Genomic DNA, 19,039 nt, shown 5'->3' with positions numbered 1-19,039 from the left:
AATTATTTGGAAACGCAATAAATACAGAAATAGCTTCACATCACTTCTTCCAGAGGGGTGTTTTTGCAGTCAGGGTCTTTATCAGCTTCTCAGTGGGAACTGAATTAATATTGCCACAAAAATGCAAACAGTAGTGCCTTTGATAAAGCAATTTGGCATCTCTTAAGCAAAAAGATGTTTTGTTTTCCTAAGATACAACACTGTTTGCGGGGCAGGGACCTGCCGTATGTGCCAGCATATGGAAAGAAAGTACCAGTTTTGTTACCATTTATGTGGGGAAGGAACCAAGGAGGCGGCTGTGGAAGCAGTTGCAAAGCGATCTCTGTTATTGCAAGGGGGGCAGCCAGGAAGCCCAAAAGTGAGTGTTGGTGGCAGAGGTGCTGGTGGCCTGCAGTCAGCCTCCTGGCTTAGCTGCCCCCGAGCACTTTGTCAAGGGATCTCCTTCTCAGTTTTGCTTTAACTTTTCCCATCATGTGCTACATCAAGGCTGGTCCTCACTGCTGCTTCTTCCCATTGCAGAGGGGAAAAGCTTTACTGGCCATACATCTTTGTGAAAACGGGAAAATGCCTTTTTAGTACTTTCTGGTGTCCCATGGGTATTATGTATTTGATTAGGGCATTATTTTGATTTTTAGACTGCCTTTGGTTCAAGAATCCTGAAAGGAAGCTGTTGTTGCAACTATTTTAATCTGATTTTACAAGCCGATTCCAGCTTGATTCCCAGCACAAAGAAACAAAGAAGAGCTCAGTTGCATTTTTCATCCAAAAGTAAAAGCCCCTCCTCCTTTGAAGCTCTTCTGTAGAGTGTTATGTTTAGAGAGCAATTTGCTATTGTTTAAATTTAATCTCCATAATTACATTGGGATTGGATTAATGATGGGTTATTTTCTGAGCCATTATTTTCTGGCACACACAGCTATCGAGCATAAAGCCAGGTCCTCATTGGCTGTAAACTGGCATCGCTCCACCAAAGTCAGTGGAATAATTCCACTTCATATTGTGTCAGCCCAGATGTGATATTAGAGATGTTTTGAAGAAAGCATCCTTTTGGAGTTTTTTGCCTTGAATCTTTGTATTATTGTAAATATGTCTAAACATTAACTTAAAACTGCATTAAAACTGCATACAGCTGGTTGTTGTATCTCACCCACCTCAGCTGGACCCAGAGGGATCAGCAAATGGTGCAATGCCAGACTGAACCATAGGTACCTTGACTTTTTTTTTTTTTTTTATGTTTAAAAACTGCCTTTTATCCCAGTGGGTGGAGGACAAGTTCATCAGAGAGGTCTGGCAGACTTTTACATGCTCTTATCTTGGGAGATCAAACCTTGGTTGGTTTGTTTGGGATACTGTTCTGAAAATCCAGGGATGATGTCTGGGAAGTAGAGAGACTGCTTCTTTTTGCAATTAGTTATTTTTGCTCATTCTGCTTTTCAGAAATCAGTAAAGTTGCAGGGTGGGGGGGAATTTGGGAAGATCTGGCATGCAGAAGAGCAGGAGCAGTAGGCAGTGGACTTGATGTAGGTGATGAATGCCTCATCATGATTGGGGTGATAGAAAGAAACAGTCTTTTCTTGGGAGATTCTGGGAGTCTGTAGAATTGCTGTGATCACAGAAGGTAGTTGAAGTTGCTGACCTGAGACCAAGGTGGGAAGAAATTATCTCCCAACCTCTTGTGCATGCTGGGCAGGGAAGGATTTGCTTTCAGACCTTGTATTTTAATGTCTCATCTGAGTTTCTTCTCTTTTAAAGAATTGTCCTTCTCACCACCTGTGAAATGGCTTATTAATAAGTCATAGTTTCGAAAAGGGGAAGGTTTTGCTTTCTTTTAGGTCTTTACAGTAGGGAGAAAGTGGTCAGTCCTGTGTGTAAGCAGTAGTGGATTCAGGATGTTGCTGCAGTAGGACAGACCACTTATCTCTCTATCTTGGTGCCCAAGTGGCAGTGGCACACATTACATATATGTAAGTGTGAAAAACAGGCAGCAGTGATCTTTTTCTGATGCATCCTCACTACTTCCAGGAGCTATCTGTTTTTGCTGCTGGCCTGCTCTTGAAATCTGCAGGTCCACCTAGTGCAGTGTAACCTCTGTTTCCTTAAATGGCAGAAAGTACCTGTAAAGCCTTTTAGTCTTCTCTCCTTCCTATTTGAAGGTATTAAACTGGTACATTGTGCTCTTTGGGTTGTACTCTGCAGTTTTTAAAACAATGTTTAGGAAATGCTGTTTCTTTTAGGAAGAAATGTCAGCTTTAATCTTTAACAGTAACAGTGCTTCTGCAGTTGTGATCATCTGTCTGAGATGTGGGACTGTCTGGGACAGGTGCTATATTTTTTTAGACTGACCTGATGTCAATCTGAAAAAAAATGTGAAAATACAGACAAACCTTCAGGCACATTGTGGGCATCTCTTCAGAGTAAAAAGAAAGTGCTGCAGACCCCATCCGTATAGATCCACTGTGGAACAGAGAGCAAATTGTGAGACCCAAATGAAGACCCAAGTCTTGCTCTGAAGTTGGACATCCCTCAGACTGGGTGTGCAAACCCCCACATTCTCAATCTCTTTTGCTTCAAAAGAAGCAAGTAGCAACTGTGGACCAAGGTCAAGGAGGGGGGATTTAAGCTTACATAAATTTTGTTCTGTGCAAGTTATTGTCAGCCAGTGTTGAAGAAATTCTGGTGATGCCATTGTAAGTTCACAGCATAGATCAGTCACATACGTACTTGGTCCATTTATTAGAGTGGACTCTTGGAGCTTTAGTAATGCTTAAAGCATTTGAGGCCTAATACACTGCTTTGTTGCTCCAGATATGATAGATGCTGTTGACTTAGAGCAAAAATTGGTGATGTCATACGGAGGAATTGCATTTGTGCTGCTCATGTAGATGTGGTGGTGAATCTCCTGTCAGCAATTCCAGTTTTCAGAAGTTTTCTCATTTTATTTGGGAGCTGGTCACGTGTGAAGGCTGAGAAGAAATGAATGTTCTCACCTGAATTCAGGAACACTTATGCAAAACTCACTTTGCATAAGCAGGCTGTGAATCCTGACTGCTTTTCCTGGAGCATGGTAGCTGTGGCCCTGCGAAACCAAGTCACCGTTAAAGATCTTGATGTGCAAAGGATTTTTCGGTAGTTTCAGCTTTGCTGGGGTTAGGACAGATGCAGAATGGCTTGTCCTAAATAGTCCTATCTTATTAATTTGCAGCCCCACTCCTTCTATGCACCCTCCAAGGAACCACATTGTCATGGAAATCATAATTATTTATATAGGAAATTTATTTTTTTTAATTACTTCTGGAGCTCTAGGTTAGTATTTTTTTTACTTTATTACCTAGAGTTTGAACTAGACTACTTTCTTAAGCCAGTATTTTAATTCTCACCCGAGCAATTGGCCTAACACTTCTCTCAGCAGCTGAGAACCAGAGTAAATCTCCACGTATCATGATATGTGCTGCTGCTGTTCTAAGTGAAAATTGTGTTTCCTCAGGAAGAGCTCTTGACCTGTTATTTCTGCATACTGGTTTAATTTAGATCCAAAAAGAAATGCTTAAAATTCCAACGCAGAATGAGAGTTTATTTCCATGACTGTCATTAGACTTATGTATCCTTTGGTCCGAGGTGTGTGCTACACTGTCAAATGGAAGTAGGATGGTATAGTTACCAAAATAGATGTGTTAGTTTCTCAATTAATTTTTTTTTTCTATGCAGTGTTTTTAAAGTAACAAGTATTGTAAGCAGCACGCTATTTTTGTACCAGGGACATTTTGTGCTGAAATTGGCTATTGCAACACTGGGTTAGAATTAGAATACACAAAATTCAAAACCACAGTAACCCTAATTTTGCCATTCTTGCCTTTTTAGCTGCTCAACAATAGTGCTGTGTTTGTATAGTATTTAAAAATATTTGTTAAAGGGAATGTAAAGAGCTTCTGGCACACTTCTCTCTTAACTCTTTCTGCGTGCTCTGGCTATTGGCTCAGAACTGGGCTCTAGTGAAAACTCAGGGGTGAGTCCAGTGTCCAGAGCTCACACCTTCCTTTGCATTGCGAGCAAAGGAGCAGCCACCAGCCAGGATGGGGCAGACTTGCATGGGTGGGCAGTCCCTCTGGCTCATGATGGGCTACAATCTGTTTGACAGCTCCTTTCCCAACTCGCCCTGATATGTGCCGGCCTGGATCTGTAACCTCCAAGGACTTACTCCAGCAAAAGAACAGTAATGTGTGATAGATAATGCAGTCTGACCATGAAGATGAATTTTATAGGCTATAGCTCATGCCATGACCTTACAAACACTGGTTCTGCCTGGCTTGGTCCTCACATTCCAGCCAGTGCTCTGGGAAAAGGTTATGGGAGCCCAGCAACACTCAGGGCTTCTACCTTCCCACCTGCCCCAGCTGTGAGCTGCCTGATCTTCCCTGCAAGAGTGCACAGTGGGGACATCCTTATGTTCATCTTCAGACGGAAATTGGCTTTGGATTTCACATCACTGGTCAGACTGACCCAAATGTATCCATGTGGAAAAAATAATAATGGGAAAGCAGCTTGAGAAATTATTTCTGCTTTTTGCTGTTGCCTTGCATTTTGGTGTATGCTGTCTGTATTTTGAATACAAGCTCATATGAGGCATTGTAATTTGATAGCAATCCAGACTGGGTAATCCTGGGAACCAGCAGCTTGAATCTTGCCTTTCCAAATTTTAATGTTCTAAAACTTGACTTCTTTGTTAAAAATGAAGAGTTTCTAGGGGGTAAAAAGCCCCCAGAGAAGGACTGTTGGCATTTTATATTTTTAAGCTGTCTTGCTGGATGAAAACAGTTGATTATTAGCTTGATGGGGTGACAATGAGTATATAGAACTTAAATATCTCACCACTCCCACAAAGAAAAAAAAGTCCACCCTCCATTGTATCATGGGAAGATACATAGCCAGAAAAGCTTTCCAACTCGTTAAACTTTTATACTTGCTTCATACAAGCTTAATGTAGGCTTTTTTCCATCCTGTGATGTTGTTGGGCTGCTTCTGAACTGATCGCAGTGGAGGAGGATACCATCAGCTTAGCACTATTTCTTTCTTATAGCAGAAATATGCCTTTCTTGTAACAGAATAAGCTGAATTTCTTAATTTGAAGGAATAAAAAAAGATTTCCTTGTTTGTGTGTTTCAGATTGTTTATTCTGCCAAGCCTGATAATGAAATCAGCCTGAATGTTTCCCTTGTAATCAGTTTAGTCAGCTTCTATGATTGTGTGGCATATTGGGCAAGGACAGGGATAAAGGAAGAAAGTTTTTAAAAAACAGGAAAATACTATTGTGAATATATCAGGCAAGTTATAAACTGGGAAAGGGTAATTGGAGTCAAGCATCATACCTGCTGCTACTTGTCATGCCTTGTGGTAGATGTTTTGGTGGGCTTTTCTTCCTCCTGTGACTTGTGTTTGACTTTTTAGGAGAGGAATGTGGGAAAATACTTATTTAAAGGACTGGAGTTTGGTTATATCACTTTTAAACTGCACATTTAGTCGTGATGAGTGGAGATCAGGCCACTGTAGCTGACTTGAGGTCAGAAAAAAACAACAAAACATGATGTTTGGGCTCATTTTGAGCTCCGTGCTATGTGGGACAGCTCCAGGCTCTCTCTTGCACACTTGGAGAGACCATATAATGTCTTGATTATATGGCAAGAGCTGGCGGGAAGCATCAGTGACTCCTTTGCTGCCTCTGGTGTAATTTTAGCTTTCTGGCACCCTGATAGAGTTCTGTTGCTTATCCTGGTTGTGTCCTTCCCCTTGCTCTTCCTGCATCTTCTTTATCATCCTGAGCCACGAGCCTGGGGAAATGCCGCCTCGCTGCACCTCGCCTGTAGGTCAGCTCCTCCCTGTGACAGCATGGAAGGGGGGTGTGGGTTTCAGCTGGTCACTGCACCCATGAGCGAGGATGTAGTGAGTTCTAAATCGAGAACTGTTGCTTCATATGTGTGCCTCTCCAAACCTGTGGGTTTAGACATTCCCTCACCATTAATTACATCCTCTCGTCTTTTAGCAGTGAGTAAATGGGCCAAGCTGGGCACGTCCTGCTGCAAGCAGCCCAATGCAGTTTCTCATTGGTTGGCTGCTTACAAGTTTCTCAAAGTACATGGATTCTCTCTTTGGGGAAGTGCATCCTGTTGGACTCTCCTCAAGATGGGAAGTGATCGGGCAGCTCAGGTCCCGTCTCCAAGGGCGTACATGCAAGTGACACCAACCAGTCTGGTATTGCTGGAGTTGATCCCCATTAAACACAGGGGCAGGTGCTGCAAAGGGAAGCCCAGATCACCCATAACCAGTAACCAGAGAGGTTATTCCTGGTGGCACTGGAATTGAGTGTGTTACCATCATTTGCCTTGGTGCAATCTCTGATGGAAATGCTGGGCATCACAACCTCGTTTCTGGAAGCTACAGAGCCGACTCACCCTCATTTGCCTGTTGTTTGACATCTGAGCTGCTCAGACAGATGCAGTGCAAGACTAACAAAACTGGCAGCACTGTCTGACTCTGACAGCAGTTTGAGAATTTGCCTGTTTGCCTTGTGGCAGCCCTTAACACATTATCCCCCAGTGTGGTGTCCCACAGAATGCTCGGCAGCAGTCATGCAGAGGTGAAAAGATTTCCAGGTGGCTTCAAAGAGAAGGATGTGACTAACTGTCTCACAGGGAGCCAGGACATGGACCCAGCCAGATGAGGCAGCTCACATGGAAGGGCTGCCAAAAGAAAGGGAGAGGACGGATGAAACTGTGACTGGAGAATGAGTAGGAACTGGCATTTGGGCAAGGTGGAGGGAAAAGTCTCCATGGGCTGTTTGCAGCAGCTGGGAGATGTCTGTTCTTCAGGGAGGTAACCTGTGGGTAAAGTGCTGAACCTCAAGCACGCTGGCTGTCATTCCTGGCTCTGCCGCAAACCTCCGCCGCCTGTCCTTGGACAAGTCACTCTCCCAGTGACTCAGTATCCCAGCTGGAGAACAGGCATTGCTGCTTACCTCATGGGATGTTGTGAGAGTAGGCTCGTGGGCGCCTTTGCAGTCCGATGTATTGAATGGTGGGGGGAGAACAACAAAAAATGACCACAAAGACAAACATTGAAAGGGATCTGTTCTCCTCTTGCTGCCTCTGAACGTAATCATGTCCCTAATGATAATGTAATGGTGACTTATTCATCCCTGACATGTACTCCTTCAGTTCCACTGGTGGGAATGGCTTTTTGTTTTTGCTTTTTGTCCCCTCAGGCTTGTAAAGATGTGATTTTGTATGTTTATATAGTATGTTAATGTTTTAAGCAATTTCTGGTAGAAAATAAGAAAAAATAACAAACAATTAATTAAGACTCAGACTAAACTGAGATGTAATCAAGTAATACAAGAGTGGGTCTGGAAGCAGAGTTTGCAAAGGGAGCCTCAAACAGAGAAAATGCAAATCCTGAGACTTAAATAAGGAGAAATTCTGTGTTGTGTCTGTCTTAAACCCTATTCCTGTGAGTGTACCCTAGGAAGTCTAAGACCAGAAACAAAAAGTGGTCACTCTTCGGCTCTCTCATTCTAAAATAAGCTTCTGCAAAGGAGGGGGAGCTCTGGTTGACTTTAACCCTCAAAATAAATATCATGTTAACCATATTCACTCACAAGGTGGTCTAATGGCTAGTGTACAAACCTGTGAGCCAGAAAACAGGACGTTTTAGGGCACTTAGGGAATTGTTTGACCTGGTGCTATCACTTGGTTCTGCCTGTGCCTGTGTGTGCTAAAGCAGAATGGAACTATTTGTCTCCTCTCTTGGAAAAGGGCTGTGAGACTTAATGAAATGCTGTAAAGAACATGGAGAGTCACAGGTGGAAAATGCTGGGAGTGGTCACAATCTTCCGAGTTTTACACAGGAGCAAAAAGCCAGTCAAAGCTGGCTTTCCTTTAAAAATCAGGAAATCCCAAAGGAATTGGCTAAAGAAGAGGAACATTCATATTCACTTAGTACTGCATTAGAAAAGCTTTAATTGCATAAGTTTCCCTGGCACTTGCCAGGGCTATCTTTAGAGAAAAAACCCAAGATTCTTAGTTTTTTTGAAGGAACAGGTGGCAGCATGTAGAAACCTTTTGTTGTTAAATTTTAGTCACGGTTCCTTTTTTTCCCTTTCTTTCCTTTTCCCATCTGCAGTTGAGTATGACAAGGAGTTCACGCCTCACCAGCGGCACCACAAGGAATTCAAATTTAATTTGTCTCAGATTCCTGAGGGCGAGGCCGTCACAGCCGCTGAGTTTCGGATCTACAAGGACTGCGTTGTGGGAAGCTTTAAAAACCAAACCTTCCTCATCAGCATCTACCAGGTGCTGCAGGAACATCAGAACAGGTATGCAAGAGGGGGCTTGCTCTGTGCCACCAGCTGCTCTCCTGGAGAAGGCTGAGCTTATGCATTAATATTGATAGGACTGAAAATGATTATCAGGTTTGTTCACGTTAACAGGGTTATGTTATTGCGTGGTCCTTTCCTTATGGGAAATGGGCATGGTAGTGTGGGAATGAGGGTGTGACTTAGCTGCAAGCTTTGTCTTTGAATAGAGAAAGAATCTGCTGAGAAGTAATAGGTTTTTAAAGCACTGCTGGCGTTGCCGTTGTGTACTGAAATTCACGTATTCCCTTTTAACTTAATACTACTAGCCTGTTTGAAAAATACTGGTAATTAGTTCAGACTTGATCTGCTCTCAGCTGGACATATTAAAGTCAGTAAAGCAGAAGAAAATCCAGCATGCTGACCACAGGTACAAAATCATTTCTGGTCTTACAGTGGCAATGAGAGAGGAAAAGTGACAGAGGCAGGGTAGAGACTGTGACACAAAAATCCGAACAAGTGTAAATGGAGTGATTAATTTAAAAAGAGTAATGTTTCAGATGGAGGAATCATGTAAGGCTAAAAGATGGAAATACATGGTCAATTAAATGTCAGAGTAATGCTGTGGTACAAAAGTGTTTCATTACTTCTACCAAAACTTGTCAGGACTGTAACAGTTCCTCTGTTGCAGGCATTAAAAAAAAAAAAAAAAAAAAATCAAAACCAGCAGTGTTTGAAAAAAGCTCCATTTGTTTTCTCTGTGAAGGCTTCATGGGTGTTTTCCTTTCTGCTCCTTCTTTCTCCAGCCTTTCCACTGGTACCATTTGGAGGGATTGGCCTTTGATGATTGGCAGTTCTTAGGGCAACATCAAATAGCTCATAAGGTTATTCTGTGGAGAGTGTGGCCTCTCGAGGAAAGAGAGAAATGCTTGGGTAAATAGGTGATGGGGAAGAAGTGTGGGTTTTAGAAGATCAGTGTTCCTTTTGTGCTTCAACTTCCAGATTGCTGGAGTGCCTCCTGAGGCTGTGTACATGCTGGTTAGGATGTTACATCAATGCCCACTTGAAGAACTGATCAAAGGCCAGACAGTCATGCAGATTTTGTAGATGTTAGATATATTGTTCATTCAGAGCCATATTGCAGGAAAAATGGCGAGTGTTGGTCTGCTTCAGATTCCACAAGTAGAGATCCCACCTCTGGAGCAGGAGGAAAACCTCTGCCAAGTGTCTGTGGAAGAAATTGATACGCTGCTCTCTGACAGTCACCAAAGCAGGGCACAGCATAGGAGAACTGTCAGCTTTTATGTGGATATAACATGTTTTCAGAGTAAAGTGAGCAAGCAGGGCAATGTGGGAAAGAGAACAAAGGACTGGATAAAGTACAGGATGTAATCCCTAGTATACCCTGTTCCTAACACATTTGCAAACTCTCTGCCCTGAAAGTGGCTGTGTGCAACAATGATGCTGGGACCTTGTATCTCTGTTTCACGCACCATACCAGAAGCATGCCAAAATGGGATTGCACTGTGAAGCTGTGACATGTCCTTTGGCATCTGCATGTGCTGGGCTTTCCTGGGTGCTGGAGACCTCCCTACGGAGAGAGCAGAGACAGCAGCACCTGGGTGGGGATCACCAGGTGGTTTCTGTCCAAGAGCTGACGAGTATTTTAGGTCTTTCCATTCCCTTCTGCCACGTTCCTTCTGCCGTGTCTGGCGGCCATGCTGAGGGGATCCCGCCACTGGGACTAGGAATCGTAAGGCGGCTTCCTCCAGACTGCCAGCGATTCCCTGTCCCTCCTGACAGGGGCTAGGCGTGAACCGCTGACCCAGGGATGAGTGTCTGTAGTCCATTACTAACCTCTGACTCATCCGGTCCCTCAAGGCTCTCTTTTTGTTTCTTTTCCTGGTTTATTTATTTACTTTTACTGGTGGGAAGGAGGGAGACGTTTGGCTAAAGCATTTTGTGCTTCAGATGAGTCTGTGGGACTTGTCACATCATCCTCACAGAGGTGGGCAAGATGTGGCTCACAGATTATTGCAGATGTAGAAGGGACATGCCCTTTTCCATTCTTTTTTTGCTTTCAGCTTAAAGGACTCTTTCACGTATGTGTAAAATATAAAATCATACTTGAAAACGTGTGCTTCTCTGTGAGTACATGGATAGGCTTGTATTTTCTGTGCATATCTGTATACAAAAGTGCATATATGTTTATTAATTGTCCCCTTCATATTAAAAATATGCAGATGTTAAAAGAGTTAGGATAGTAGAAGTTGCATATTGCATATTCAGTGTCATATCCAGTTGAGGTCTGACTCCATTGGCTACAGCTGCCATCAGTTCAAACATTCACCTTCACTGATGACCTGAGTGGACTTTGGCCTGTAAACATTCTTGAAAACAAACACTGAAGAGTTGTATTTAGCTGTTTGCTAATATCTCTGCATGGAGGGGAAAAATGCCTCAGATTATTCTGGTAAGCCTGAAGAAACTATGTTATAAGAGAGGTTGTGGGTTTTGATCATCCATTCACTTATTTGCTTTTACTGGGGGAAACAAAGTCCAAAATACTTTTTTCTCCCCTCTTGTCTCAGCAGATTAATTTGGAATACAATGTTCTCTTTTCCAGTTCAGATCACTGGAAAGTTAAATTATAAGGAAAAGAAAGCCCTGGGTCTTGAAGGAACTTGCTAAATATTTGTAAGGCTTCTATTGAAATTTAGAAAACATATGATCCAGAAAATAACAGCTGCTTTTGACTTAAAAAACCAAAACCTACTAAAAAAAGTTGTGTCACACTTCCTTTAGATTAATGGTTTTGAATAACAGCCTGATATTTCCTGACATTTTATGGCATTTTATTACATGAGGAGGAATCTGTACAGATTTTGAAGTCTAGCTGGTGAACTAGCATGTGTGAGAGGAGTTGATGTCACACCTTTTTTCATCTTTTTGTGCTGACAACTATTCCTTCTGGTCAGGACAATTCATCTCTAAGGGCTGCACAAGGCGACTGTTCCGTTCACATTTGCAGTCTTCAGAGAAAGTTCAAAGACACCATGTTAATCTTGGCTTTTATGAAGTTAACAGTGGTTTGGGGCAATTATTGGTAGCTCCTAAAGTACTTTTGGGCACAAATGATTCTTAAAAGGGAAGCTGACATGTATAGATTTAAACCAGGAATTTACAAGGGAAAGGGAGCATGCACCACTGGGGGAAAAATATAAAGAGAAAGGATCCTGCCTGCTTCTGTCTAAGAAACAAGTTTGGCAGGGCAGGAGATAAGAGAAATCTTCAGTAAATACAAATCTTCACCAAAGCTCAGAGCCTAGAAGTATCCCTTGGCTCCAATTAAGTGTAATGAAGTGGCTTAATTCAATATTACTTGAGCAAAGGGAAAAAAACCCTCATCTGGACAGTAACAGCATGAGCTTGTGACTCCAGCCCAGATGTGCACTGCTGCACGGATTCACGAGGCATTGCTGGCTGCTCCCTGATGGCTAAAAATGGAACCAAGCCTGCGGCTAAAATTTCTGCTGGTTACTGAATTATCAAACTGACTTTTGCCACTGTAGGCAAAGCTAATATCAGCGACTGTATGTATAGAAAGAGAGCATGAATGATCAGAGATCAATGCTGATTGAAACACCATAAAACCTCTGTGCAGAAATGTGACCCTGTCTCATCAGAAATATGAAAAATATACTTGTGGGGGCTCCAGGCAGTGAAACTCACATTTGAGGACAGTGTGGTCTGTGTACATTCTCTCTCAAAAAAGAAAACATTTTTAATACTGACTCACTTGTGTCAGTAGTATTTTCATCTCTCCATTCCTTCCACCCTTTCATAAGGTAAGAAAAATAGTGCCTAGAAATGAAGCTTTTGTTTTGTAACCAAACCATCGTTAACAGCCATGTTTTGTCATAACACAAACTGCTGGAGCTGTCAGTGGGATGCTGTGAGGAGATTAATGAAATCTTCAGGATGGATGGGTCAAGCTTGTGGCCAGCCACCAGTGGTATGCATTTTGGATTGTGTGGAGAAGAGGCTTCACCAGGCAGGGCTGAGGTGACATCTGGTTTGCTTTGAGGAGGATGGCTGGGCTTTGAACCAGGCTGTGGGCTGTAGGGGCTGATGCTGGGAGAGGGAACGGGTGATACATCTGGCGGATGTTGCTGCCCTTCAGCTTCTCACCCCCCAGAGTTTTAAGAGGCTGGGCTGTTTGAACACTAGGGTGGGATCTTTTTCTTCTTTTTTTATTTTTTTCTTTCCCTCCTTTGGAATATGCAGAAAACAGGGGTGTTTGCCAAAGCACCAGTTTAGGAAGGCGAGTAGTCCTTGTCCCACCTTGGCTGTATCTAAGGGGCTGTTTAATTTCAGCAGGCAGGAGCTACACAGCCTCGACTCTCCTCCCTTGTGTGCTGCCAACACACAGCTAAACCCAGCACCTGGGTTTGAGTCTAAAGGGTAGGACTGATTTTGTGGAAGAATCAGCAAAGTCGTGTGTGATTTCTGGTGCCTCTTGGGAGTGGAGTGCCATGTAAACAAGACCTTTACAAGGGAAGGGAAGAAATGAGTTTGTCCCTGAAAACAGATCATTATTTAAACAGTTTCTTTCTCGAAACTTCCATGCCCTCACCCAGAGAGGTGTCGGGTCAGGACTAGGGAAGGCAGTTTATGGCTGATCAAAGATGTTAGTCCATGGTTTGGATCATCAGTATGTTTTCAAGTGTAAATATCCTGCTAATGCAGACCTCAAAACACTCCCACACTGTCCAAACAACTGGTCTAGGAAAAACACAGTGGCCTGTGTTAGTGATCAAAGGAAGATACGGTACGTTAATGGTCAGTTTATTAAACAGTTTCGTTTGCACCCAGAATGAAATATGGGAACATGATGGTCAGGAAGATTCCTCCTACATGAAAAGACATGTGTGGACATAAATGTGCCCTGCAGAGCAACTGCCTGGAGACCATGAACACAATTCCTTAAGGGTTAAGGCGCTTGTTGGTTTTAGCTGCCAGTTAGAGTGGTAATAAAGTCTTCCTCTTTGCAACAGGATATTTATACAAATGCGATCCGAGCTTCTAATCTAAAGGGCAAATTGATTCAACGGCAGTGTTTATAGCTTAGAAAATAAATAACCCTCCTCAACTGGGTTTTGGAATGGGTTGTGTAATACAAATGACAAAGCTAGCATCAATCTGTTTCAAGTTGGGGTCAGATTTGTGTATAGTGTATATATTTGTATATGATAGAGCTGTTTCCATGATGCTATAGAGAAGCGTCTGTTCGCATCTCAGTTCAGCTCCCACTGTGGGTATGTGTTTTGTTGTGGTTTAGGCTGGTTGGTTTAGAGTGGTTAGAAACTCAGAGTTATTCTGGGTGAAACATACTGGTTCCATAACCAGCTGGCATTTTCTATCTAAACTATAGAATGCCATACCAGTGCCTTTTTTCTTTACTTAATGGACAAAGAAAAATACTTCCCCTTTGTCCTCTCCCCCATCTTTGTGCCTCAAACTGCATTAAGACTCTGAAGTGTAGTACTATAGCCATCACTACAGCTGGAATACCCCTTTATCTTATATATTTGTAATAAAAAGAAAACAAGAAGGTAAATACATTTCTTACTCCTATGACTTGGGATGATTTTTTCTTTTCTGTAACTGTTCCAGTTGGTAACATAGTCATTCCTCTGATCTGTAAAGCTCAAGACCTTAAGCTGAATGGGTTGGCACACTTTTGCACCCAGATATCTATGTTGACTTTACTGGGGATTATCATGGACCTCTAGGTTGAGCTTCCCATAGTCTTGGTGTCTTCTAGCTTTAGGCTCTGATTTCTACCCTTTGCCAGAGGCAGGTCTGAAACCTGGGTTTCGCCTGCTGCTCTCTAGTGAACGTGGAAGACTTCACCCTCTGCCCCCAGAGACTTTAGTGCCAGGGGCAATAGACACAGTGTTACAGAACATCCTTTTCAGCTCATTACAGGGAGCAATGGAGGTGTGAGGCTGAGCTTATTCATTCCTTCTTGTGCTTTTCCATGTCTGGATATATCCAAGATTGCTTTCCTCTCCCTACGCTGAATTGCATACCTCCTCCAGAATGTCCCAATGGAACACCTCCATTCTGTGCTTTTTTTCTCCCCTGCTGGCTCTCAGTCCTTGCAAATCAGTGCCCAGCTGCTGGTCTTCTCTTCCACCTTGGAAGCAACTTTGCTTGTAGGTTGACATTTCCTCATGTCTCCTTCCTTGTTTGTAAGAAACTCTTACAGGCTGTGCACATCTCTCCTGGCCGCAGGTGGCATTGCTTCTTCAGGACAGTTAAACTGAACCTCACTTCTCATGAAACAATAGAGACTGTCTTTCATGAAACAATAGAGACTACCTTTGCCTTCCATGGCAGCTCACTCCAGGTGCCAGCATTCTCCTGCCTGACACTCTCTGTACAGGGTAGCACCGATAGATTAAATTTTCTATGCTGCTGTTAAATCTTTGGACTGCTGGTCATTTAGATACACTAAGATGTTAAGGTTTGTATTGCATCTCTTGGCAGTACCTTGTGCTGTGGGAGCTCCACGTGAGGTCCATTCTCTAAGTAATAACCACTTTTAAATTTGAAGTAGTGCCTACATCTCCTGCAAGATGGGGGATCTAAGGTCTGAAAAGGCTGCAGTTTCAAAGTTTTATCTCTGTGGAGCTCCATTCAGCTCTGTAAGACTGAGTCAATTGTGGTTAAGAGTTATTTGCCCATTGAAAGTAGATAAGAGCAAATAATCTTGCTAGTTTGCTATATGCAGGATAATTTTTACAGAAAGCTGATGTCACCGCAAACTAAAGATGCTGATCCTGAGGTATGGAGAAGAGTATTTACAAAGTGTATTAATTAAAATGTAGATTCCACACACTTCTGTGCAAAATTCCCTTTTGAGAAACTGCTGCTAGGCAGTCTAGACTATTATGTCAACTCGTCTTTGAAGAAAAGTAAACAAAAAGGTTGAGCCGAGGAAAGTTTTAGAGACTTATGGTAATTAATGCTTTGGTAAATGGCTGTTGATGCGTAACAATCCTTTAAACACCTGGGTAATTGCAAGCTTTGAAGTTGGGCCAAAAATGTTGTTCCAAGACATGTAATTAAAATACGAGACCTTTAACTTGGTCATTTTGAAGGTGAGATTTCTGTTTGTTCTCTCTGTCTCCCTGGTAAAACTTCGTTCTGCTCAGGGAAAGAAGGCCAGGGAGGGTGGGAAAGTAAAAAAAAAAAAACTAGTTCAACAGATGCTTCTTTAAATTTAGCTTTTTATAGCTTTGGTGTTTTTCCTGTAGCAAAGTTCCATGTTGTAATGTGTATCCAGAACAGAAAAATTATTTTAATGTGAACATTTCACTAAGTATAGTAACGAAGAGAAACCACTTGACCTGGTTACTAATTTGACTGAATTCTAATTTAATTAATGTTCAATTAAAGAGAATTAACACCTAGAGATGTTCTGTTGAAAGGTTTACACAGAGGTTTCAGTTAACAAAATATTTACCTTAGAGGGGGAAAAGCACTGAAGTTAAATGCAAGCTGTTTCTCCTATAAATGCCCTGAACACATGGTTGGGATGCCGGCATTAAGAATAGTAGCTATATTTGATATTTATATCTGACAAATCTGCTCTCTGAGAACACTGGAGCTAAATCCTGCCTTCTGAATTACACAGGCCATATTTCCTCCAGTAAACTGTGTACTCCATTCTGCTTATTGTAGCCACTTGTGATTTCTCTGTTGACCTTTGCTTCTCTGTCCTTCTCCTTCTTCAGAAAGTCTTCTGAAGGCCATGGAAACACTCCCATTTATTTCTTGAGACTTGAGTCATACTTCAAGGCTTTGATGCAGAGCAAAGACCTCTTGTTTGGACTTGGGAGTCTAATTTGCATCTTCCTATTTAATATCTTCTCTTTTATCAGGAAAGTTGTTTCAGCTCACCACCTCAGTTTTCTCCCATTCACTTACTTCCCTATAATAATAATGATAATGATAATAATAATAAAAATAAAAGGTTAATACAAATTATGTCCGCTGCAGTCTTCTTATGGGAATCAGTAACTTGACTAATCCAGATGGTCAAGCACACTGAAAATAAAGATGAGACTGTTGGGCACATTAGTGACAATGAGGTGGCAGTAGCTGTGTAAAAACCCAGAGGCAGGTTTAGACAGAGAGTATGGTAAGAAGCTGCCTGTTTTTGATGATGAAATTTATCTTCTGTACACTGAATTTTAAACTCCTGTGGAGATGCCAGAGGTCCTGTGATGTCCTAGATGTCTGGATTGCTTGGGCTTGAAACCTTTGGACTGACTCTGCTTTCTTCAGCCCATGTTGAGAGCAGATACTTCTTCCTCTCTCTTCAGTGATGCTGGCTCAAAAATTTCTTCCAGCCTTTATTTTTCTTGTTTTTTCTTGTTCCTCACACTCCCTTCCTGCTTCCCTCAGGTTCCATCTTGCCTCTGTTCTCGAAAGTTGAAGCTTTCAGACACCCTTTCCATGACTGTGACCACATACACAGTTGCTGCTTCTTCTTAGAAGTCCACTGCCTGCTTCACTGCACAGGATCAATGCTGTCACTTAGTGACTAGAAATTTAATACTTTGTTTTGTGCGACTTGCTCAGTATATGATCCATTTCTTGCTTTCTTGTCCACCCTTAAATTTTGCTTCAACTGTGTGCTTGCATCTACTTATGTGTAGTGCTCTTCAGCATGGTGTTTGACTGCTTCCTAAACTATTTCTCTTTTGGACATGGCTATAAGGCCTCATTCTTGTTGTTGTACAGATGAAAATCTTTGTAATCTCTTTTTCTCTGCAGACTTTTTATCCAAGGTCTCTCCATTTAGTCCTTGCATGTTTCTGCTTCTCCCACAACTGCAAAAAGCCCTCCACCTTTCCCTGTCTAATGAGATATTCTTTCCCTTTGACCAGGGGCTGAGATGAAATATTCTTTCCCTTTGATCTTCCTTCCTGTTTCCCTTTAACCAGAAGCTAGTCTGGGAGATTTCCCAGTTTCCATTTCAAGATCAGACTTCATATGGGGTTTTTTTGTTGTTATTGTTGGTTTTGTTTTTTTTTTTTTTTTTTTTTTTTCAGGAGTAGCAGGAGTATCTCTTAGCCATGTGGCTGTAGCAGAGAGCAGATTCCCCTCAGGTGATTCATGGTATTTGGTTTACCAAGGGGGAAAGGAGGGGAAACTATGTTCCCTGCTTACAAAAAGTCCAGAGGATTTTGTTGCTGAGAGCTGAATCTCTGTTCAGCCTTTGTGGGCAGCAATTTTCAAGTACTTCCTACTTGGACAAATTTGAGGTGACTTTCTTAAGGGGGGAGAGATATACAAGGTTTCTGTTCTGAAAAATATACAGGATATGTATGAAAATGTGTGGTTAAAGACACACAGTTAAATTGTTGGGAGGCTTTTTTATGTGAATAATTTCTTTTCCCCTCTTACTCCCTAATTTTGTCTTTCGAAATAGGTGACTGAATATTTTTTAAAAACCTTCATGCCAAAAGGGAAACTAGTAATGATATACAGTTCTTTGCAGCCTGCTGAGGCCTCGGTGACAAATGTTGATTGAAAAGAGGCTTGAAGAAAAGGTATTCAGATGTGTTGCCTACACATCCACTATGCCCTAATATATTTGTGGGGTGAACCTTCAGCATTGGCTTCATCCAGTTGAACAATGCAAAACTCATCTGAACAGCAGAGCTAATTGAAAAGCGTGAGACTTTTTGCAGAGACTTAACCAGACTGGAAAGCCTGATGATCCATTTTTCTCCATTTTACAAAAGAATCAAAATCTTTCCAGAGAGGGGGAGTGACAAACTGGGATAAAGTGGCTCATTCTTGTTTGGTAGAATTGTTCTTTGGTCAGGCAGTTTTCTTATTGTATTTGTGGAGGACACTAAAATGGAGGACACCCATTGGAAGGCAAGTCTGTGTTTTAAGTAATCTAATAATTGTGGAGGTTCAGTCTGAGGTGGGGTGGGGGGAAATTTGATTTGGTGGTAAGGACAGTTGCATTTGGACATGGAAAATCATTGATGTAGATACACCCTAGGGAATGACTGTGTCCTTTGCGGTTCAGCAGCATGGATCTAAGGATTATAGTAGATCACAAGGTGAACATGAGTTAACAGTGTGAGTTTTGTGAAGAAGCCAAAATCATATTCTGAGGTGTATGAGTAGAGGCACAGCCTGTGAGATGTATCAAGATTATCCTTCCACTGTAGTCAGCATCAGTGAGGTCTTGATCTGAGCTGGGTCAATAAAAAGCAATGAGAGAAGTCAAAGTCTATAAAACAGGGCTTGTTGTGGAGTGGCTGAAGATACTGTTGTAATAAGAAGGGGATATTGTTGTGACATTTAAGTTAGATAATAGAGAGGGGAAAAATGTCACATGATGCCCATTCAATTTCCTGGAAAGATAATATAGTTCCTGAGGCTGGAGATATACGAGATCAGGTCAAGCAGGCATCTCTCAGGAGCAACATGGATGTAGGTGATCCTGCCTGGAGTTCAGGAGAATGGGCTACATGATGCCATGTGGTCCGTTTTGGCTTTACAGCTCTCTGATGTCCAAGTGCATTCCCAAAGGTCAGTCAGTGAGAATGTAAACTTTCAACCTCCTCTTCATGTTTTTTTTAGACCTGACTACTCTTACGT

At 42.1% G+C, this 19,039-nt stretch overlaps 1 protein-coding gene across 1 annotated transcript in view; it reads left to right on the top strand.

The window, feature by feature from the left end:
• Positions 1-19,039, top strand: part of BMP6 (bone morphogenetic protein 6) — an 87,123-nt gene that overhangs the window by 53,302 nt on the left and 14,782 nt on the right. Inside the window, exon 2 of the mRNA XM_066324987.1 lies at positions 8,170-8,362. Coding sequence (XP_066181084.1) covers positions 8,170-8,362 — 193 coding nt within the window. The remainder of the gene's footprint in view (positions 1-8,169; positions 8,363-19,039) is intronic.

The sequence above is a fragment of the Sylvia atricapilla genome, chromosome 1 (genome assembly GCF_009819655.1).
Source record: "Sylvia atricapilla isolate bSylAtr1 chromosome 1, bSylAtr1.pri, whole genome shotgun sequence".
In the NCBI taxonomy this organism is placed as follows: Eukaryota; Metazoa; Chordata; class Aves; order Passeriformes; family Sylviidae; genus Sylvia; species Sylvia atricapilla.
This window is presented reverse-complemented; position numbering and strand designations above follow the sequence as displayed.